A 17,587-nucleotide genomic window follows, 5' to 3' on the forward strand; every position below is an offset into this window, starting at 1 on the left:
CCAATACAGACTGGATGCCTGAATCCAGTTGAAGAAGAAAAAATATAAACTAATTATCTCTAGGAACTCTTGAGGTAGAAAGGATCTCTGGAGGAAAGCTAATGCTCTCACTCCTTGAAGACAAGACTGAGGCCAAAACATGCCAGGAAGACAAGTAGTCCTTCTGCTTCTAGGCCTTTGAGCAGAGCAAAAAGGACCCACTCCATGTTCTGCTCACCTTCAGCTTTCGGGTGCAGCTTCCTCTGGGCTCCCAGGCCACCATGAAATGACATTACTCCAACTTGGCTGGGGGGTCTCATCATTCTTCCCCTCCTCGACCATGAAGTGAATGCTTATCCCCAAGTACTTTTTTTAAGCCAATTACCTTGTATTTACAGGGAGCATAATTAGACCTAATTACTTAATTAGCATGACTGCATGCAGCTACTAACTTTGAGTATGTGATTATGGCAGTGAGGCACAGAGCAGATGAGGTCATGATAACCGCAAGGATGGCAGGTGGTCTTGGCCCAGGGAGATGAATGCTAATCTGTCACTTTGAACTAGTTGGTTATAGCTCCAAAGTGCATGCTAGGAAAGTCTAGTGTTTTCAATTAATTTCAGGGAAATGGCTTCATATGATTTTTTTCTTCCTGGGATGGGGGAAAAATGTCAAAGTGCCATGCTTGGATTGTACCAACATTTAGGGAACTCAGACGTCAGCACCCAGCAGAGATTAATATCTTGAGGCTGAGACCCTGCAGACAAGCTTGTATGTACACTAAGTTCAAGCCCATGGGCCCTGGACTTACTCGCTGGGCTCCCAAGATATCTCATTCTGGCATCATCCAGCTCTTTCTAGAAAGAAAGAATACTGGTAATATGTTCAGACCCATCCCTCCCTCCAGAGACCTTGTGCTTACCAAACCTAGGTCTGGTAGGTTTGGTAAGAATTCCTGGGGGTCTCCTAGTTATTCTAATTCAATCTGAAGATAAGATTTAAGAAAAATCAGAGGGGTACAATACAAATTTATGTCCATTTAAAATGTTTTATGAAACACTGCCTACCAAGCAAGGCCTGGAGATACAGAATTGGTAAAAAAGATGAAAGCTAAATGGTTCCATTATTAACCAAGATTCACCAAGATTCATCCTATGGTTCCCCCAGAGTGGACTGTCAAGATCCAACCAGCAGCATAAAAGAGGGGACCCATCAGAATCCCCCATCCACCTTGGTCCTATTTCTCTCCCATGTCACATCCAGCAGAGCCTGCCTTCTAAAACAACCACAGGGAGCAAACAGCAGCCCCTGGTATGCCAACCTCGCCTCCTCAGCTGCACACCCACACTCCCAGCCCAGCCCTGTAACCAGATCTCCTTCTTTCCATCAGGCAAGTCCATCCAGGACTTCTTCTAGAGAAAGACTTATTCTGCAGGAGCAGCAGCTGCTGCTGTTGCCTCTGCTACTGGTTCCAGGAAGGGCCCCAGCCTCCCAGACAAAGGAGCCCATTTTCCATATTTCATCTGCAAGTCCATTATGCTGAGTTAAGTGGCTGGGAATAAATACCCATCATTACTCTGCACTAAGCGATGTTTGTTAGTATAGAAGGTGACAGAATCTATATCACGCCAATGCACTATTAATACTGCATTACGCACATGTGCTTTGTGCTCCCCACCGCAGCTGGAAACTGGCCTGGGCAAATCCTCTTCCAGAAAAGGCAAGCTTCATGGTTAATTGGCCCAGAAGAAAAGGAGGAGATAAGCCACTTGCACACTCTGATAAAAGGAACCACTGGTCCCAGCCAAAGAGACGGTGCACAGATCTAGTAGTTCCAGCTTTGGTTATCTGTGCAGATGTTCTTGCCTTGTGGGCTGGTATGTTAGAGGGGAATGCATCAAGTTTTCCTAGGGAAAGAATGAGGCCAGGAACCTCACACTACTGCTCTGTAGCTAAAGAGGCGTAAGAGGCCCGGCGTGGTGGCTCAAGCCTGTAATCCCAGCACTTTAGGAGGCCGAGACGGGCGGATCACGAGGTCAGGAGATCGAGATCATCCTAGCTAACACGGTGAAACCCCGTCTCCACTAAAAAATACAAAACATTAGCCGGGCGTGGTGGCGGGCGCCTGTAGTCCCAGCTACTCGGGAGGCTGAGGCAGGAGAATGGTGTGAACCCGGGAGGCGGAGCTTGCAGTGAGCTGAGATCCCGCCACTGCACTCCAGCCTGGGCGACAGAGCGAGACTCCATCTCAAAAAAAAAAAAAAAAAAAAAAGCTAGTGCCTGAAAAAAAAAAAAAAAGCTAGTGCCATACCACCAGAAACTAGGAAGAGGTACGGAAGGATTGATTTCCCTATAGGTTTCAGAGGGAGAATGGCCCTGACAATACCTTGATTTCAGACTTTGGGCCTCCAGAACTGTGAGATAAAAAATTTCTGCTGTTTGGGGCCACCCAACTTGTGGTACTGTATTCTGGCATCCCTAAGAAACTAACACAATGCTTTTCAATAAGTGAGGAAATAAAAACTGTAATACAGTCACACAATGAACTATTGCTCAGTAATAAAAAATAAAATGAGCTATCAGGCTCGGCACGGTGGCTCACACCTGTAATCCCAGCACTTTGGGAGGCCGAGGCAGGCGGATCACGAGGTCAAGAGATCGAGACCATCCTGGCTAACACGGTGAAACCCTGTCTCTACTAAAAATACAAAAAATTAGCCGGGCGTGGTGGCAGATGCCTGTAGTCCCAGCTATTCGGGAGGCTGAGGCAGCAGAATGGTGTGAACCTGGGAGGCAGAGCTTGCAGTGAGCCAAGATCGTGCCACTGCACTCCAGCCTGGGAGACAGAGCAAGACTCCATCTCAATAAATAAATAAATAAATAAATAAATAAATAAATAAATAAAATAAAAATTTTTTTTAAATTTTTTTTATAAAGCCAAGAAAATTTTTCTTAGCTATCAAGCCAAGAAAAGACATGGAGGACCTTAAATGTATATTGCTAAATGAAAGAAGCCAGTCTGAAAAGGCTACACACTGTATGAGTTCAACAATATGACATATGGAAAAGACAACACTATGGAGACAGTAGGAAGATCAGTGGTCACCAGGGATTGAGGGATGTAAGGGGATAAATAGATGGAGGACAGGGGACATTTTGGGCAGTGAAATTATTCTGTCCGATACTATCATGGTGGATACATGACACTATGCTTTTGTCAAAACCCACAGAACTGTCCAACACAAGCAGTGAACCCTTCTTAAATTGTGGCCTTTAGTTAACAAAAATGTATCAATAGTGGTTCACCAATTGCAACTAATATACCATAATTACGCAAAATGTTAATAATAGAGAAAACTGTGGTGACGGTGGGGAGTGAAAGGGAATATGTGGGTGCTCTCTGTACTTTCTGAAATTGTTCTGTAAATCTAAACCTATTCTAAAACTGTTCTTTAAAATAAATAAAAATTAACCCCAGGGCCAGGTATCACCTGATCTGAAGGTAGTCATGGCCCCTCAAGAACTTGATTCTATGGAGAATTCAGAGAGGGGTAATAAGTGCCAACAGCCAGACTGAGGTTGGCCCAGCCTCATGACTACAGAGGACTTCAGCCAACCCTGAACACCCTATACAGGACTGTCCTTATCCTAGAAACAGAAGAGTGAGCCTCTATAAAACAAAAGAACTGTCCTTAATAGGTTGCTTCCCTGACCTCCAGCCATGCTGAGTATATGTCAATCACTAGAGGTCTAGGCAACAAGATTTGATAGGGGAGGGATGGATGCAGGAGTTAACAGGTCTGAGTTTAAATCTCAGGCTCTCTCTTGTATGATCTGGAACAAGTCACTTAAGCTCTCTGAGTCTCAGTTTCTTTATAAAATGGGAGTAGCAGCTCCCCCTCAGAGAGCTGGTTAAAGATCGCATAAGATAAAAAACATAAAACACCAGCCCAGTGCTTGCTCTAAAGAGGCTGTTGATACAAATCAATAAGCTTTCCTTTTCTTCTCTGTGAGTTTTTCTTTCTTTCTTTCTTTCTTTCTTTCTTTCTTTCTTTCTTTCTTTCTTTCTTTCTTTTTCTTTTCCTTTTTCTTTTTTTTTTTCTTTTTTCTTTTTGAGACAGAGTCTCTCTCTGCCCCCCAGGCTGGAGTGCAGTGGCACCATCTGGGCTCACTGCAAGCTCTGCCTCCTGGGTTCAGGCCATTCTCCTGTCTCAACCTCCCAAGTAGCTGGGACTACAGGCGCCCGCCACCACGCCCAGCTAATATTTTGTATTTTTAGTCGAGACGGGGTTTCACCGTATTAGCCAGAATGTTCTTGATCTCCTGAACTTGTGATCCACCCACCTAGGCCTCCCAAAGTGCTGGGATTACAGGTGCAAGCCACCGCGCCCGGCCCCTTCTGTGAGTTTCTAGAGAGCCTGGGCATGGAGTCCTCTGGCACATCTTAGCACCTTCTTTGACCCTAGTTCCATGCTGTGGTTTCTGTAGAAAATAAAGAATTATGACACTAGGAATAAACTCAAAGTCAGGTTTGGGAAACAGGACATGTATATTTGAGAAATGACAGGCTGACCTATGTATGATTTGGCCCAAAGACATTCAAGACTGGGGCCTGGCACTGACTAAGCTATGGGTTAGAAGGAAGGAAGGAAAGGTTCCATTGGGATAGCATGGGGCTAGGAAGAATTCACGAGAAGCTAGAAATGAAAGAGGTGTTAAAAGATAAACAGAGTGTGGAAGGAAAGGAGAGGGAGTCACGGTCAGGAGGGAAAATGGGCATTTCAAGGTAGCGGCTGGAGGTGTGGGACGGATGATCTGGAAAGAAGGAATAAAGCTGGTAAGTCATCAGCAGACAGTTGAGAGAGAAAGACAGGAGGAGAGGGAGGGAGGGCACAGGTGCTCTGAGTGGTCCTGCAGCAGGGGGCACCATCCCACGTCTCGGGAATCAGCTATGGTTGGCAGTGAGCCCCTGAGGCTGGAGAGCATGTGTCTCTTGTTCCCCGTTATTTCCAGAGCCTAAAAGAAAGTCTGACACAAACCTTCAATAAACATGGATTAAATAGATGAAAGGAGAAAAATCAGCACAGTGGAAAGTGACTCGGATGCTAAGGAGGAAAGGAGGTTCAAAGGAACATGGTCAGGTTTTGCAAAGTGATCACAGACGGAGAGCGGAGGGGCTCCTGGGGAAAAAGAAACAGATAGACCTTCAGGACAGAGACCTGCAAGAGGTGTGGTGGTGGACACAGGAGCAGACAGAGACTACGTCAAGAGGGAGAAGAGAGGAAAGGGCAGGCCGACCAGGATGGAGACAGGTCCTCTTTGCAGGCCCAGACTGGGAAGGCTTGGAGGGGCTGACTCTGGAAAGGTGGAGATGCTGCTTCCTCTGAGACGGGACAACATGGGAGCAAAGTCTGACACTGACACCCGAGGACAGAAGGACGGCGTGGAGGCAGAAGAAGGAAACTAGTTGCCTCTCCCCAGATAGTCTCCGCTTTCTCAACCAAGAGTATGGGTTTGGAGAGAAAACGATGAACAGAGAACTCCAGGGCCTTAAAGAAAGCCGAGAAGCCTTTCAACTGGCCTGTGGGAAAGGGCCAATGTGTGACTCCTGAGACAGCAGCAAGCGGTCCAACCCTCACCCATGAACAGCTTACTGCAGTCCAGAGCTGCCACACGGGTGACAAAGGTAACTGAGGGTCCAGTGTTGCTACAAATAACTTTTAGCTTCTCCCAAGTGACCCACCTGGAGTGGTCCCTTGACCTCTCATTCTGTCGGACCTGGCCCAAAGTCTAGGGTCCTCAGCTATGTGACCAAGAGGGCTGTATCCATTTCATGATGCTCTCAAGAACCAGAGGGCTATACATAAATAATGAGGGGGGCTTTATTAGGTTTTGGGTTCAGTATACATTGCCAACTAGGAGCATTTTTATTCAGGTCTTTCGGAATCCCTGGAAAGGCTAAATAAATGCAGAATAAAGACAATGTCAAATGCAGAGCCCTTGTTGGGAACACAGGTGTGGGGATACATGCATCTGATAAGGGATTGTACCAGGTGATCTCTAAATATCCTTGCAGCCTGACATGCTAGGAAAAATGCTATGGACCAGATTGAAAGCAGATAGAAAGTGAGAAGCAAGGAAAGGACCAGCATCCTAATCATTTCCATCAGAAATATCCCACAATTTAAGATAAACACATGAGTACAGAAAGAAAAGCACATTTGGGCTTAATCCATCACTAGGGGGACAGGGAAATGAGGCCTGAAGTCAGGTAGCATTATGTTCATGCAATTCCACCCCACATTACACATTTTTAAATGGGACAAAGAGGGGAATCAGAATGAGGAGACCCCCTGGGGGATTCACAATGTGAGCATTTTAATTCTCTTAATCTTCCTGGTTCTTGCCATCCCCCCAAAGGAGTGACCCTGGCCTTGTCTGCCGCACCATAAATGCTCTCCACTTATTTATATGCCAAGATGCATGCAGCTTTAATTATTTATGATAGTGTCTCATCGCACACAGGGATGTGCCTTGGAGTCTGTTCCCTCAACTGATGAAGTCGTGGTTAATCAGAGACCTGCTGCTGGCTCAGCCAGTAAATCTCCATTGAGGACTGGCCTGGGCCCCCCTTCACCCTGTCTGTGTGAGTCACCAAGGGATTAGCAGAGGGAGGATTAGACAAATGCAGCCACAATGCTCCTGCTCATGGTCTGTCATGCCACTCATGTTTTCTAAAACAATTAAGAGCCATTCGCTGTCTATTGATAGAATGAAATGTCCCACTTCTCTAAAAAGGCTACTTTCCCCAGCATCAGGGGGTTCTGATGATCTGGAGTCATCTCATGATTTTCCTCTGATAAGCCATTGTTTGTTTCCCTTGCTCCTTCAAGTCTCATCAATAAACCTGCTGTCTTTCCATTTTCACCAACCTTTTCTTGTTTACACTGAAGAACTGTCTGGATCCTTAGAATAGCCACTTTGAGTCACAAATCTAGAGGGCTCTAGCAGGAAGACTTCCTCCATATGGTTTGCCTAGTGCGATGAGTCCTTGGGTATGCTTTGTTTTGACACCAAAGGATGCTCACCAGGCCCCATAGCTCTCTCCATGGCTCCCAGTCTTCCATGGGGACACTTATTCTGATGGCCCAGAGGAAACTTGCCTCCAACACACCAGAGAGTCATCCCATCTGGCAATTGTACCGATAACCTGGTATCAGGAGCTTCTGTGAGCAGATATGATCACAAGATCATATTCTGCACCAGGAATCCAGAGCTTCCACTAAAGAGGACAGAGGGATCCTCATTATTCACAGATTCTGTATTTGAGAATTCATTATTCACAGATTTTTTTATTTGGCAACACCAAAACCAAGACTCAAGGCACTTTCATGGTCCTTTAGGGACATGTGTAGAGTGACAAAATGTGACCCTAGGAGCACGTTTCCAGCTGAGGCTCAACAAGGAGACATCTGCCTTCGTCCTTTGTCTTTTTAAAAAAAGCCATTTATTTTAATTGGAAAAAAAACCCTGTCATCTGTCATAATTATCACGTACAACAGTGTTTTAAAATTCTTGTTTCAGCTCTCATACTGTAAACAACTATCCTTTTTGTGGTCTATTCCAGATCACATTTTTTACACTTTTGTGCTTGTTGCTGGTGACTGTGCAGTTTAGTACGGCCCCCAAGCATCGTTCTGAAGTATTGGCTAGTTTTCCTTAGCACAGGACAGCTGTGATGTGCCTCACGGAAAAAAATACAGGTGTTAGATAAGCTTTGCTCAGGAAGAATGACGGTGGCCATGGCCATGAGTTCAATGTTAATGAATCAACAATATGTATTAAATAAAGTGTCCTTAAACTGAAACATATGACAAGGTTATGTATTGACGGGTTGATAAAATGTGACCCGAGGCCCACAGGAACCTAACCTCGTGTCTTCCCTAGGAGCAATGGTTCAATGTTCACTAATTCAGTGTTCACAGCAGCTTCACAGAACACAATTGCTACAGATAATGAGAACTGACTGTATATTGAACATAGCAATGTCTAGGTCTCTTCTCAAATACCAACAGCACCCTAGAAAACTCAGTATCAACCCTAGACTGAGCTTGGACTCAGCTACCACCATAGAAGGTCCTTCCTCCCAGCCCCACCCAGGCCAGTCCAGTGGTGAGCCTGATTTGAGACAGGAAATTTAGCCAAAGGTGAACTAATCTTTGCTCTGTGCTTCCCATGGTTTATCTGAAAAACAGGTATCTCTCTTCCTTGCCCAGTGCTGGTCCAGAACCCAGGTGTCCTTTTTCTGATACTGACAGGGAGCATCTGATACACAGAGACAGATTCTGGAGAACACCCAAGGTTGGGAGGCAAATGATGACCTTATGCTGATACAAGCCCAGTCCCTCCCACTGTGACAATGCTCTCCTAAAACTCAGAGCCAGGGAAATGAAGCAAAGGCTGATGGCGGTAGCCCAATGCCCACTTTGCTATAGGATGAACCAGCAGGAGCAGCAAGAGTTCTGTGAGCTACAAAGACTGTGCCCCAAGCACAGAGACCTCCGCCTAGGGGCTGAGCAAGACCAGAAAGTGCCTCTTCCTAGGCCCACTCTGCGACCCACTGAGACATGAAGAGAACCCACTGGCTGGAAGCCTGGGGCAGCCACCCAGAGCCTCGGTATTCCTGTCTGTAAGGTGAGGCCTCAACCTAGCTGATCACTTCTGTCCTTTCAGCTCTCAGGCAGGCACGGGTGTCCCTGTTCTCCAGGAGCTGCTGTGCTCTCTCCTGATGCAATGGATCATTTCCTGGGGGCTGGAACAGTAGGAGGAGCGGGGGTGTGCTTGGGTGTTGCTGGGCCCAGATTGAACCTGGGCACACAGCAGGAGGAACCCTGCTGGATGGACAGCCAAGTCACTGAGGCTCCAGGAGCTGAGAGGGGGTCTAGCAGGGCTCAGCAGAAGGACAAGGAGAGGGGTTGGGAGATGAGAGGGAAACAGGTGCCCTGAGCCCTCTGGTCTGAGTGAGACCTCTGCAGTGGGGAGGTGAGAGTTCCTAGCACTGGGGCCATGATCTGATTCTCAGAAAGTGCACACCTCGGGGCACTGGAGGGGCAGCTAGAGAGATGTTTCCATTCAAAGGTACTCACCGCCCTTTATTCCCTTTCCTCTCATGGAGGCTTGGGTGGAGGTTCTGCTAAGCTCAGGGGCTGCTGTCTAAACAGAGTCAGGTTATGTTTCCTAGTTACATAGGCCAGGTCTAGAGAGAAGAACAGCCTCGCTGTGTCTCCTGCCTTATTGGGAGCACCTCTCAGCACCAAGGGTCCTGCTGAGCCCAGGTGAAGAAAAGAGGGAAGCAGATTCAGACCCACAGTCCACCCCCTTCCCAGAGGACTCTGGTCCTGGGGATTCCTGGCTCAGGCTATTCTTCAAGTTTTGAGACAAACAGGGAGGGTCTCTTAGAAAGTGGGAGGTTGGCAGGTAGTAGGTCACCCTAGAAGGTTCCAGAACCCCAGGTACATGGTCTATCACCAACCACCCTCCCCTCCCCAGGAGGGAGAGCATTCCATCCCAGTACTTACACGTGTCCGGCTTGTGGCAGTTGTGTCCCTGACGGAAGTACTGGGGGTTCTCAATGACAGGGATGCGGGTCATGCCGATGACCACAGTGTCGGGCCCAGCATCCAGTGACGAGGGTGTGGTGATGCCGTGGTTGATGTGGTGAAGTGGGCTGGCTGAGTCCTCCTCACCACTGATGACAGCCACGGGACCTGCACACACCAAGAGAGATGCAGGACCTGGTGACATCACATCCGGCCAGTTCCCAGCCCCATCCAGAGACCACCCCCAACTACTGTTCTCATCACAAACATTTTCCTTTTTTTTTTTTTTTTTTTTTTTGGTGGGTGTGTTATATATATATATATAGAGAGAGAGAGAGAGAGAGAGAGAGATACAGATATATATTCAGTTGTTTGAGTTTGGGTTTCTGGTATATTTTAGATATTAACCCCTTATCAGATATACATGGCTTACAATTTTTTTTTCCATTCTATAGGTTGCCTTTCTTTTTTTCTTTTTAATGAGATAGAGTCTCACTTCATCACCCAGGCTGGAAGGCAGTGGTGCAGTCTTGGCTCACTGCAACCTCTGCCTCCTGGACTCAAGCGATTCTCGTGCCTCATCCTCTCGAGTAGCTGGGATTACAGGTGCCTGCCACCATGCCTGGCTAATTTTGTATTTTTAGTAGAGACAGGATTTTACCATGTTGTCCAGGCTAGTCTCAAACTAATGACCTCAAGTGATCCACCCACCTCAGCCTCCCAAAGTGCTAGGATTATAGGTGTGAGTCACCACACCCGGCCCACATTTTCTTTATTAGCAAAATCCACTGGAATAGTATTCCTCGAATGCTCTGCATTCTGAATTCAGAGAACCACCCTAAATTCTCTTTCTTGATAATTACTCACCCATCAAACCATGGAAACAGCTGCAAAATCAAAGTAAATTTAAATGACCCTGGCATAAATTACTTTCACTTTCTCCCAAGTCCAAATTAGTTCAAAATAAGAGTTTTAAATACATCTGTTTTCTTATGTAGCAACAATAGGATTTTTAAAATGACGTAGCAGTAGTGTACACCCTGCTCTTCCTCTTCTAGGGAGCTTTAACAATGGCTGATGCTGGATTTCATCGCCAAGGGTTCTGATTCCATTGGTCTGGGAGTGCGAGCTGGACATCAGATTGTGAGAGCACCCCACGTGAGTCCCATCTACAATCAGGATCAAGAATCTCTGATGAGTGGCTCAAAGACCCAGAGCCTCTCCAGCTGGCCACCAGATTCCCAGGGGAGTGTCCTGTAGCTTTTACTGCACTCAGCCATCAACCCTCCCTTGTTCACAGGGAGATAAGACCATTGTGGGCCTGGACCTAACCTGAGCCAAGTTTCACAAATGACAGTAATGAAGCTGCATCATGATCTCCACACCCGCAGCTGGGTCAGCTGTCCCACTCTTGAAATATCCACATTGAGCCAATGGCTTCAAAGAACATCATTTGTGTCTTTACCAACCCCAGCTTCACTCCCGCTTCTTTCTAACCCAAAGAAGAAATCCAGTAAGGACATACAGTTACTCAAAAAGCCTGAGATGGCAAAGATAATTAATGCTGCAGTCTTGGTAGAAAATTATTCTGTTTGGTGCCGTGGTTCTCCCATACATACAAATAAAACTCCTGTAAAGTGAATTAGCTGTGACTGTTTGTGGCTTCATATAACTGGCATTTTAAATGGCTGCTTTGCTAGACACACAGTCCCCAGACAAAGTGCCTGCTGTGATTCAGTTTTGCAGCTTGAACAATATTTCCACTGCAGAAATCCATTATATCTTACTGAAGTTTATGGAGAGAATATTTCCCATCAAATAGCGAGGTGAAGCACCAATGAGGCAGAACTAAATGGGAGACTGGTAAATGCAAACGGAGGCCCCTGAATTCCACTCCATCAGCACAGACAGGCTTATTCCAATCCATGACAAATGTCTGACTGTGTTTGGAGACCGTGTGGAAAAGTAGCTGTAAGTGGTTGCCCAAATACTTGCAATAATCACTTGCCTTGCAAAAAAGAAGACAGTTCCTGAAAATACCTTGTAAACTTTTTGAAAAACTTTACAGCAAATTCCAGTTAAACAGGGAAAACTAAGCACTGGTTTTTATCCCCTTTCCCTCCTCAAACATATACTAAACATTCCCTCTACTAAAATACAAAAAAAAAAAAAAATTCAAAAAATATATGTGCCTACTATTCACAAGAGCAAAGACTTATAATCAACCCAAAAGTCCATCAGTGACAGACTGGATTAAGGAAATGTGGCACACATACACCATGGAATACTATGCAGACATAAAAAAGGATGAGTTCGTGTCCTTTGTTGGGACATGGATGCAGCTGGAAACCATCATTCTCAGCAGACTGTCACAAGAACAGAAAACCAAATATCACATGTTCTCACTCATAGATGGGAATTGAACAATGAGATCACTTGGACACAGGAAGGGGATCATCACACACTGGGTCCTATTGTAGGGAGGTAGCAGGGAGGGATAGCATTAGGAGATATACCTAAAGTAAATGACAAGTTAATGGGTGCAACACACCAACATGGCACATGTATACATATGTAACAAATCTGCATGTTGTGCACATGTACCCTAGAACTTAAAGTATAATAAAATACATATATATGTGTGTGTGCCCAAAGAGAAAGAGGAAGAGAGGTGATAAGAGAAAATAAGATAGTTCAATAATATTTTGGAATTTAAAAAGCAAAAGACGAAAGAGGCAAGAGAAGAGGAAAGAGTGGAAGAAGAGATGACCAACAGGACTGCAGGGGGATTATTTGCAGGCAGCCGGTTCTGCTGGAAAGGATCACTACATGAAAGGATAAGACAGCCAGGAAGGCTGAGGTGCAGTGAGGCTCCAGGCAGGAACAAGGTGCCCCCACCATCACCTCGCTCCCCTCCCACAGGACTCTAGTGGTTTACCCAGAGACATTGAACCCAGAAGGCTCAGGGGAGGGCTGGGATGAGGCATGAAGCTGAGCCCCTTCTTCCTGCAACCCTGCCTCCCCATCACCCCAATCTCATCTCATACCAGCACCCTGCAAGAGATTAGAGAATGCATCTCTGGATGAATTCTTTCAAAAAATACTTCTCGGTATGGACATTTGGGGATCTCCCAGTGGAAAGTCAAGTTCATTCTGTGATCATGCCACAGTGAAGCCTGCCGGTTGGCAAGCCCCACCCATGCACACAAGGCAGAATTGCACTAGCTTTCTAGGGGTCAATTCCTAAATATGAAGAAACAGTTCAGGATCACCAGGCACTTCAGCAAAGCTCCGGCATGGGAGAGCACAAGACGAGTAGACAATCAGTGACCTGCAGGAAACAGAGGCAATGCAGGAAGCAGAAGAAGACTTTCTAAAAAAAAACTACTAATATCCTCAGAGACGTCAGTGAAAACACTGCATCTATACAAACAAGGCAATATTTAAAACATGAACAATTACAGGGTAGTGAAGAGTCCTTGGAAATTATGATCATCGAAATTTTAAAGTTAAAAAAGAGTGGAAGATAAAGTCAAGAAATCTTCCAGAAAATTAAACAGAGGAAAGAGGTGGTAAATGAAAAAGGAAAGATAAGAAAATCAAAGGTTTGATAAAGAGATCCAACATCTAATTAAAAGAAATCCCAGAGAGAAAGAGAGAGACAGGGAAAATGAATATGAATAGAAGAGATGAATGGAAAACCAAAAATCTTATGGAAATCTACCCATATTACTTACCCAGTTTCCAGCATAATTAACACAAGTGCACAAATATGAATGTATGTGCACATACACACACACACACACACACACACATATATATCAAGGCACACAATTACACAATGCCAGAGCCCTGGGGATAACGAGAAGATGCTAAGAGGTTCCAGGCAGGAGTGATACATTTATAAAGGAACAGTGAACACAAAGACAATGGAATCATTCTCTATAACAATACCACTATTGTTATTGTACAGAGCAATTCCTTCAACATTTGGATGGGCAACTTTTCAACCTGGAAATCTACACCTAAAAAAAAAATCAACCCACTGTAAGAGCAAAATAAAATTGTTTGCAAATGTGTAAAAAATTGCCTTGCTTGTCCCCGTCTTAGGATGCATCAGGAAAAGGGATGTCAGCAAAACAAGGGGCAAACAAGGAAAAGAGGAAGCTGGGGATTTAGTATCATCCCCAGTCTCAAGCCACAGCGCTATGGGAAGGAAGTGTCTGGAGGGAGAGGTTACAGAATACAATGATAAAGGCAGGATCCATGTCCAGGCTGTCTTGTTTACTCCAAAGCTCACAAGTCTTCACTGCAACTACAGACTACTTGCTTTATTAGAATTGTAGACCATGGAATGCAGGAAGACACAAAGACCACATGCAACAGAAGTTACGCCTCTAACCCGCCCCTTTCTGTTCTCAGCATTATAGGATGTGGATCGTTATAGTGACATGGAGGAAGGACACAGAAGAGGGAGAAGTTTAAGAAGATACCACATCAAGACTTAAACCTTTTGTGAAAGGCTGTTCCTTTGAACCTGCTCACATGAAGTCCATAGATAGCAAGTAGTCAACAGAATGTTCCAAGAGCCTGGGATCTAAAACAGTCTCTACCTTCTCTACAGTATCTGAGGATTTGAAAAAGCTGGGGTAAGATCCACAGATGGAAGGGTTCTGCCACAGACTCCCAAGCCATGGGAAGGAATAAGATCACCCAGGAAGACCTGATAGAGATAAAAGAATAAAGCCAAACATCAGAGCCCTGGGGATCCCAATACTTAAAATGTAGGCATCGGAAGGAGAGCAAGGAAAAAGAGAACTGCCAGAGACGTAGAAGGAAACCAGAAAAGGATACTGTCTTAGAATTCAAAGGAGGAGGCCAGGCACATTGGCTTATGCCTGTAATCACAGCACTTTGGGAGGCCAAGGTGGGTAGATCATGTGAGGTCAGGCTTTTGAGACCAGCCTGGCCAACATGGTGAAACCCAGTCTCTACTAAAAATACAAAAATTAGCTGGGTTTGTTGGTGCATGCCTGTGATCCCAGCTACTCAGGAGGCTGAGGCAGGAGAATCGCTTGAACCTGGGAGGTGGAGGTTGCAGTGAGCTGAGATGGCACCACTGCACTACAGCCTGGCAACAGAGCAAGACTCCCTCTCAAAAAAAAAGAAAGCATTCAAAGGAGGAGAGTGTCTAGAAGTTCAAGAGACACACACACTGAGGACAAATAGGATTAAGCCTGAAAATGAGCCACTGTGTTGGAAAATGTGGAGGTGACCTTAATGAGAGAAGTTTCCATGGAATGTTAAGGAAAAGTCAAATTATTGTGAGTTGAGGAGTTAGTTGGAGAAATCCTGATCATTGTAATAATTTTTATTATTGAATACTTCCTACACATCAGGCTCTCTAAAGGTAATTAATCTTATAATGCTTCTGTGACATTGGTACCATTGTTTTCCCCATTTTAAAGATGGAGGCATTACAGCATAAAGAAATGACCTGCCCGAGGACAAATGCCTAGCAAAGAAGTGGTGATGCTAGAATTCAAACTCATAGTCTGGCCCTGGAGCCCGTGCTCATAACACTCCACCAGCACTGCCTCCCTGAAAGTGCAGACTGTGAGGGAAATAATTTGTGCAAAGGGATACTTGATCAATTCTGGTATATTATCCTCCTCATAAGCAGCTGCCTTCTATTGCAGTTCCCCAAGACCCTTTTTAAAGATGTTCCTCTTGACCCTTGAGAATTGGGACAGGAGTGAGTCGCCTTATTAGACTCACTCAGATAGATTACAGATAATTCATCATATCTTCTTCCAAGCACTGCTGAATGTTCCTTTAAGCTATTTCCATAGCAGGAAAGAGCATTGCACCATCAGAGTCTTGTCCCATTCCCAAAGCCCTCTTACTCACCTTCGCTCTTCCATAAACTACATTTCTTAAAAGAAAACCCAATAAAAAGCACATAGGCCCATCACTTCAAAGGAAGTAAGAGGAGGTCTCTGCAACTTGCCCCTGCCTGCTTGTGTCTGAGTCCAGCAGGGCTCCTTACAGGGCTATGGCTGGCACTGGGTCAAGATGAGTCTTTCTTGGACAGGGCTGTTCTGGGTATGTAGCAGCCCTAGACCTGGGCATGAAAAGCCAGTCTCAGCTTCATCAGCCACAACAAATGCACCACTCTGCAGAGGATGCTGATCATGAGGGAGGTTGTGCACAGATGGGGGCATGGGGTAGATGGGAAATCTCTGTACCTTTTACTTGATTTTGCTGTGAACCTAAAATCACTCTAAAAATAAAGTCTAATAAAACAAAAATTTTAAAATGTAAAAAAAAAGTAGGTCACTCTCCCCACCACACACATTTCCGAACATGCTTTGTGGTGATGGAGCTGTGCCAGGTTGAGAACCACTGATAGAGACACCAACATGTTATTCCATGAAACTCTGGCCAGTCCTCACACCACTTGCCTCAGGGGAAAACTTACACACCTGTAGCCCCTCTAGGGGAGGAAGCATTTGTTCTCACCATAAGAACCACAGTGAAGATTGTTCTCACCTTAATAACCACAGTGAAGAATTTGTTAAGATACTGAAGGAGGGACGAGTAATACAGAGAAAAATACATCAGCTGTCTGGACAGCTTTCTTCTATTTTCTTGTAGCTGCTGAGGTAGATGGCAGGTCAAGAGGAGTCAAGCTTTGACGTCTACTGAGTCCTCAACACACACACACACACACACACACACACAGTCCGCCTACTACCTGTTATCGGCCTCTCTGCTGTCACTAATCCATTCCCAATTACACAATTACTTTGTTACACAACACTAATAATCAAAGAGAAGAGAAACATTCTTATAGTCTTTCTAGTAAATGCAAGCTTTAGAGAGAGACCCTCAAGGGAACAGAGGTTTGCACAGACTCTCAACATCATATTATTCTCTTCTAAAATTGGTGCCTTGTTTTTTTCTTCAGATCCACAGTGGGTTTTATTCTTCTAGCCATACCTTAACAGAACCATTGGATAATTGGAGAAACTCTATGGCCCTGACAGGTGTCTTTCCCCACAGGATGGTCCATACTGTCTGTCCAGAGGCTTTTCCTCCCCTCCCTGTTCTTCCACAGGGGAAAAATGAGGGTGTAGAGCAAGGAATGGCTCCAATTTACATAAATGGTTTATTCCAAGGTGGGATTCAGGTTCCCAGATGTTTGAAATGCTTGTTCCCCAGTGCCGTACAGAAATAGCACTTGAACATAAATTTAATTTCCTCAGCAAGGCCATTTTTATACTTCTGCAGAAAGGATACACCCACCAGCAGTATTGTCACGAGAGCACACTGAACAAAGGAGACACTGTCATTTATACCCTGACACATCCACCCTACTGCTGTGTCCGGTTTCCATTGGCTGGAATGGGACCTCACATTCTGTATTTGTCCCGATTGGCTAGCAACTCAGAACTTTTTTAAAAAGAGGCAAAGGCAGAGGAGAACAAAGGAAGGAGGAAGTAAATTGTGAAATGCTGAGAAAGGTAAAAACACCTTCAGATAAGGAAGAGGAACAGGCTATGACCTAATGCTTGCTTGGACCAGTATAAGCATGCCAGGGCAAATATTCAGGCTAAATTGTGGGAGCTAAGAACATAAAGTACATTGATTTCTTTATTTTGGCTAGCAGATACTTCAGAATGTTAGCACAGGTCTTTGAATAAATTTTGCTTCTAAGAGAAGTTACTATTTATTCCTAGTTAGATGGGGAGGAAAGTATTTGAAGAGGAACCTCTACTTTACTTTTTACACAGAGAAAGCAAAACTCTCTGATGGCAACAGTGGAGAGGGAACTTCACTGCAGTAGTATGAGCTTCCACCCAGGTGGGCTGAGCCCCAGTCCCAAGAGAGGAGCCTGGGACAAGTCACCATGAGGACCTGTGGGTACACCACCATTCTGCAGAAGCCTCTGGTGACTCCAGGGAAAGCTTTTTTCAAGGTTCATAATGCAGAAACAGAGGGGGAA

General features: G+C 45.2%; 1 protein-coding gene across 25 annotated transcripts in view; it reads right to left on the reverse strand.

The window, feature by feature from the left end:
- The window catches only part of NTRK3 (neurotrophic receptor tyrosine kinase 3), a 387,811-nt gene that overhangs the window by 149,630 nt on the left and 220,594 nt on the right, over positions 1-17,587 (reverse strand). For all 25 annotated transcript variants that reach the window (XM_015453348.4, XM_073996654.1, XM_045395950.3 and 22 more), the window contains one exon: positions 9,559-9,747. In XM_015453348.4, the coding sequence (XP_015308834.2) occupies positions 9,559-9,747 (189 nt within the window). The remainder of the gene's footprint in view (positions 1-9,558; positions 9,748-17,587) is intronic.

The sequence above is a fragment of the Macaca fascicularis genome, chromosome 7, assembly GCF_037993035.2.
Source record: "Macaca fascicularis isolate 582-1 chromosome 7, T2T-MFA8v1.1".
In the NCBI taxonomy this organism is placed as follows: domain Eukaryota; kingdom Metazoa; phylum Chordata; class Mammalia; order Primates; family Cercopithecidae; genus Macaca; species Macaca fascicularis.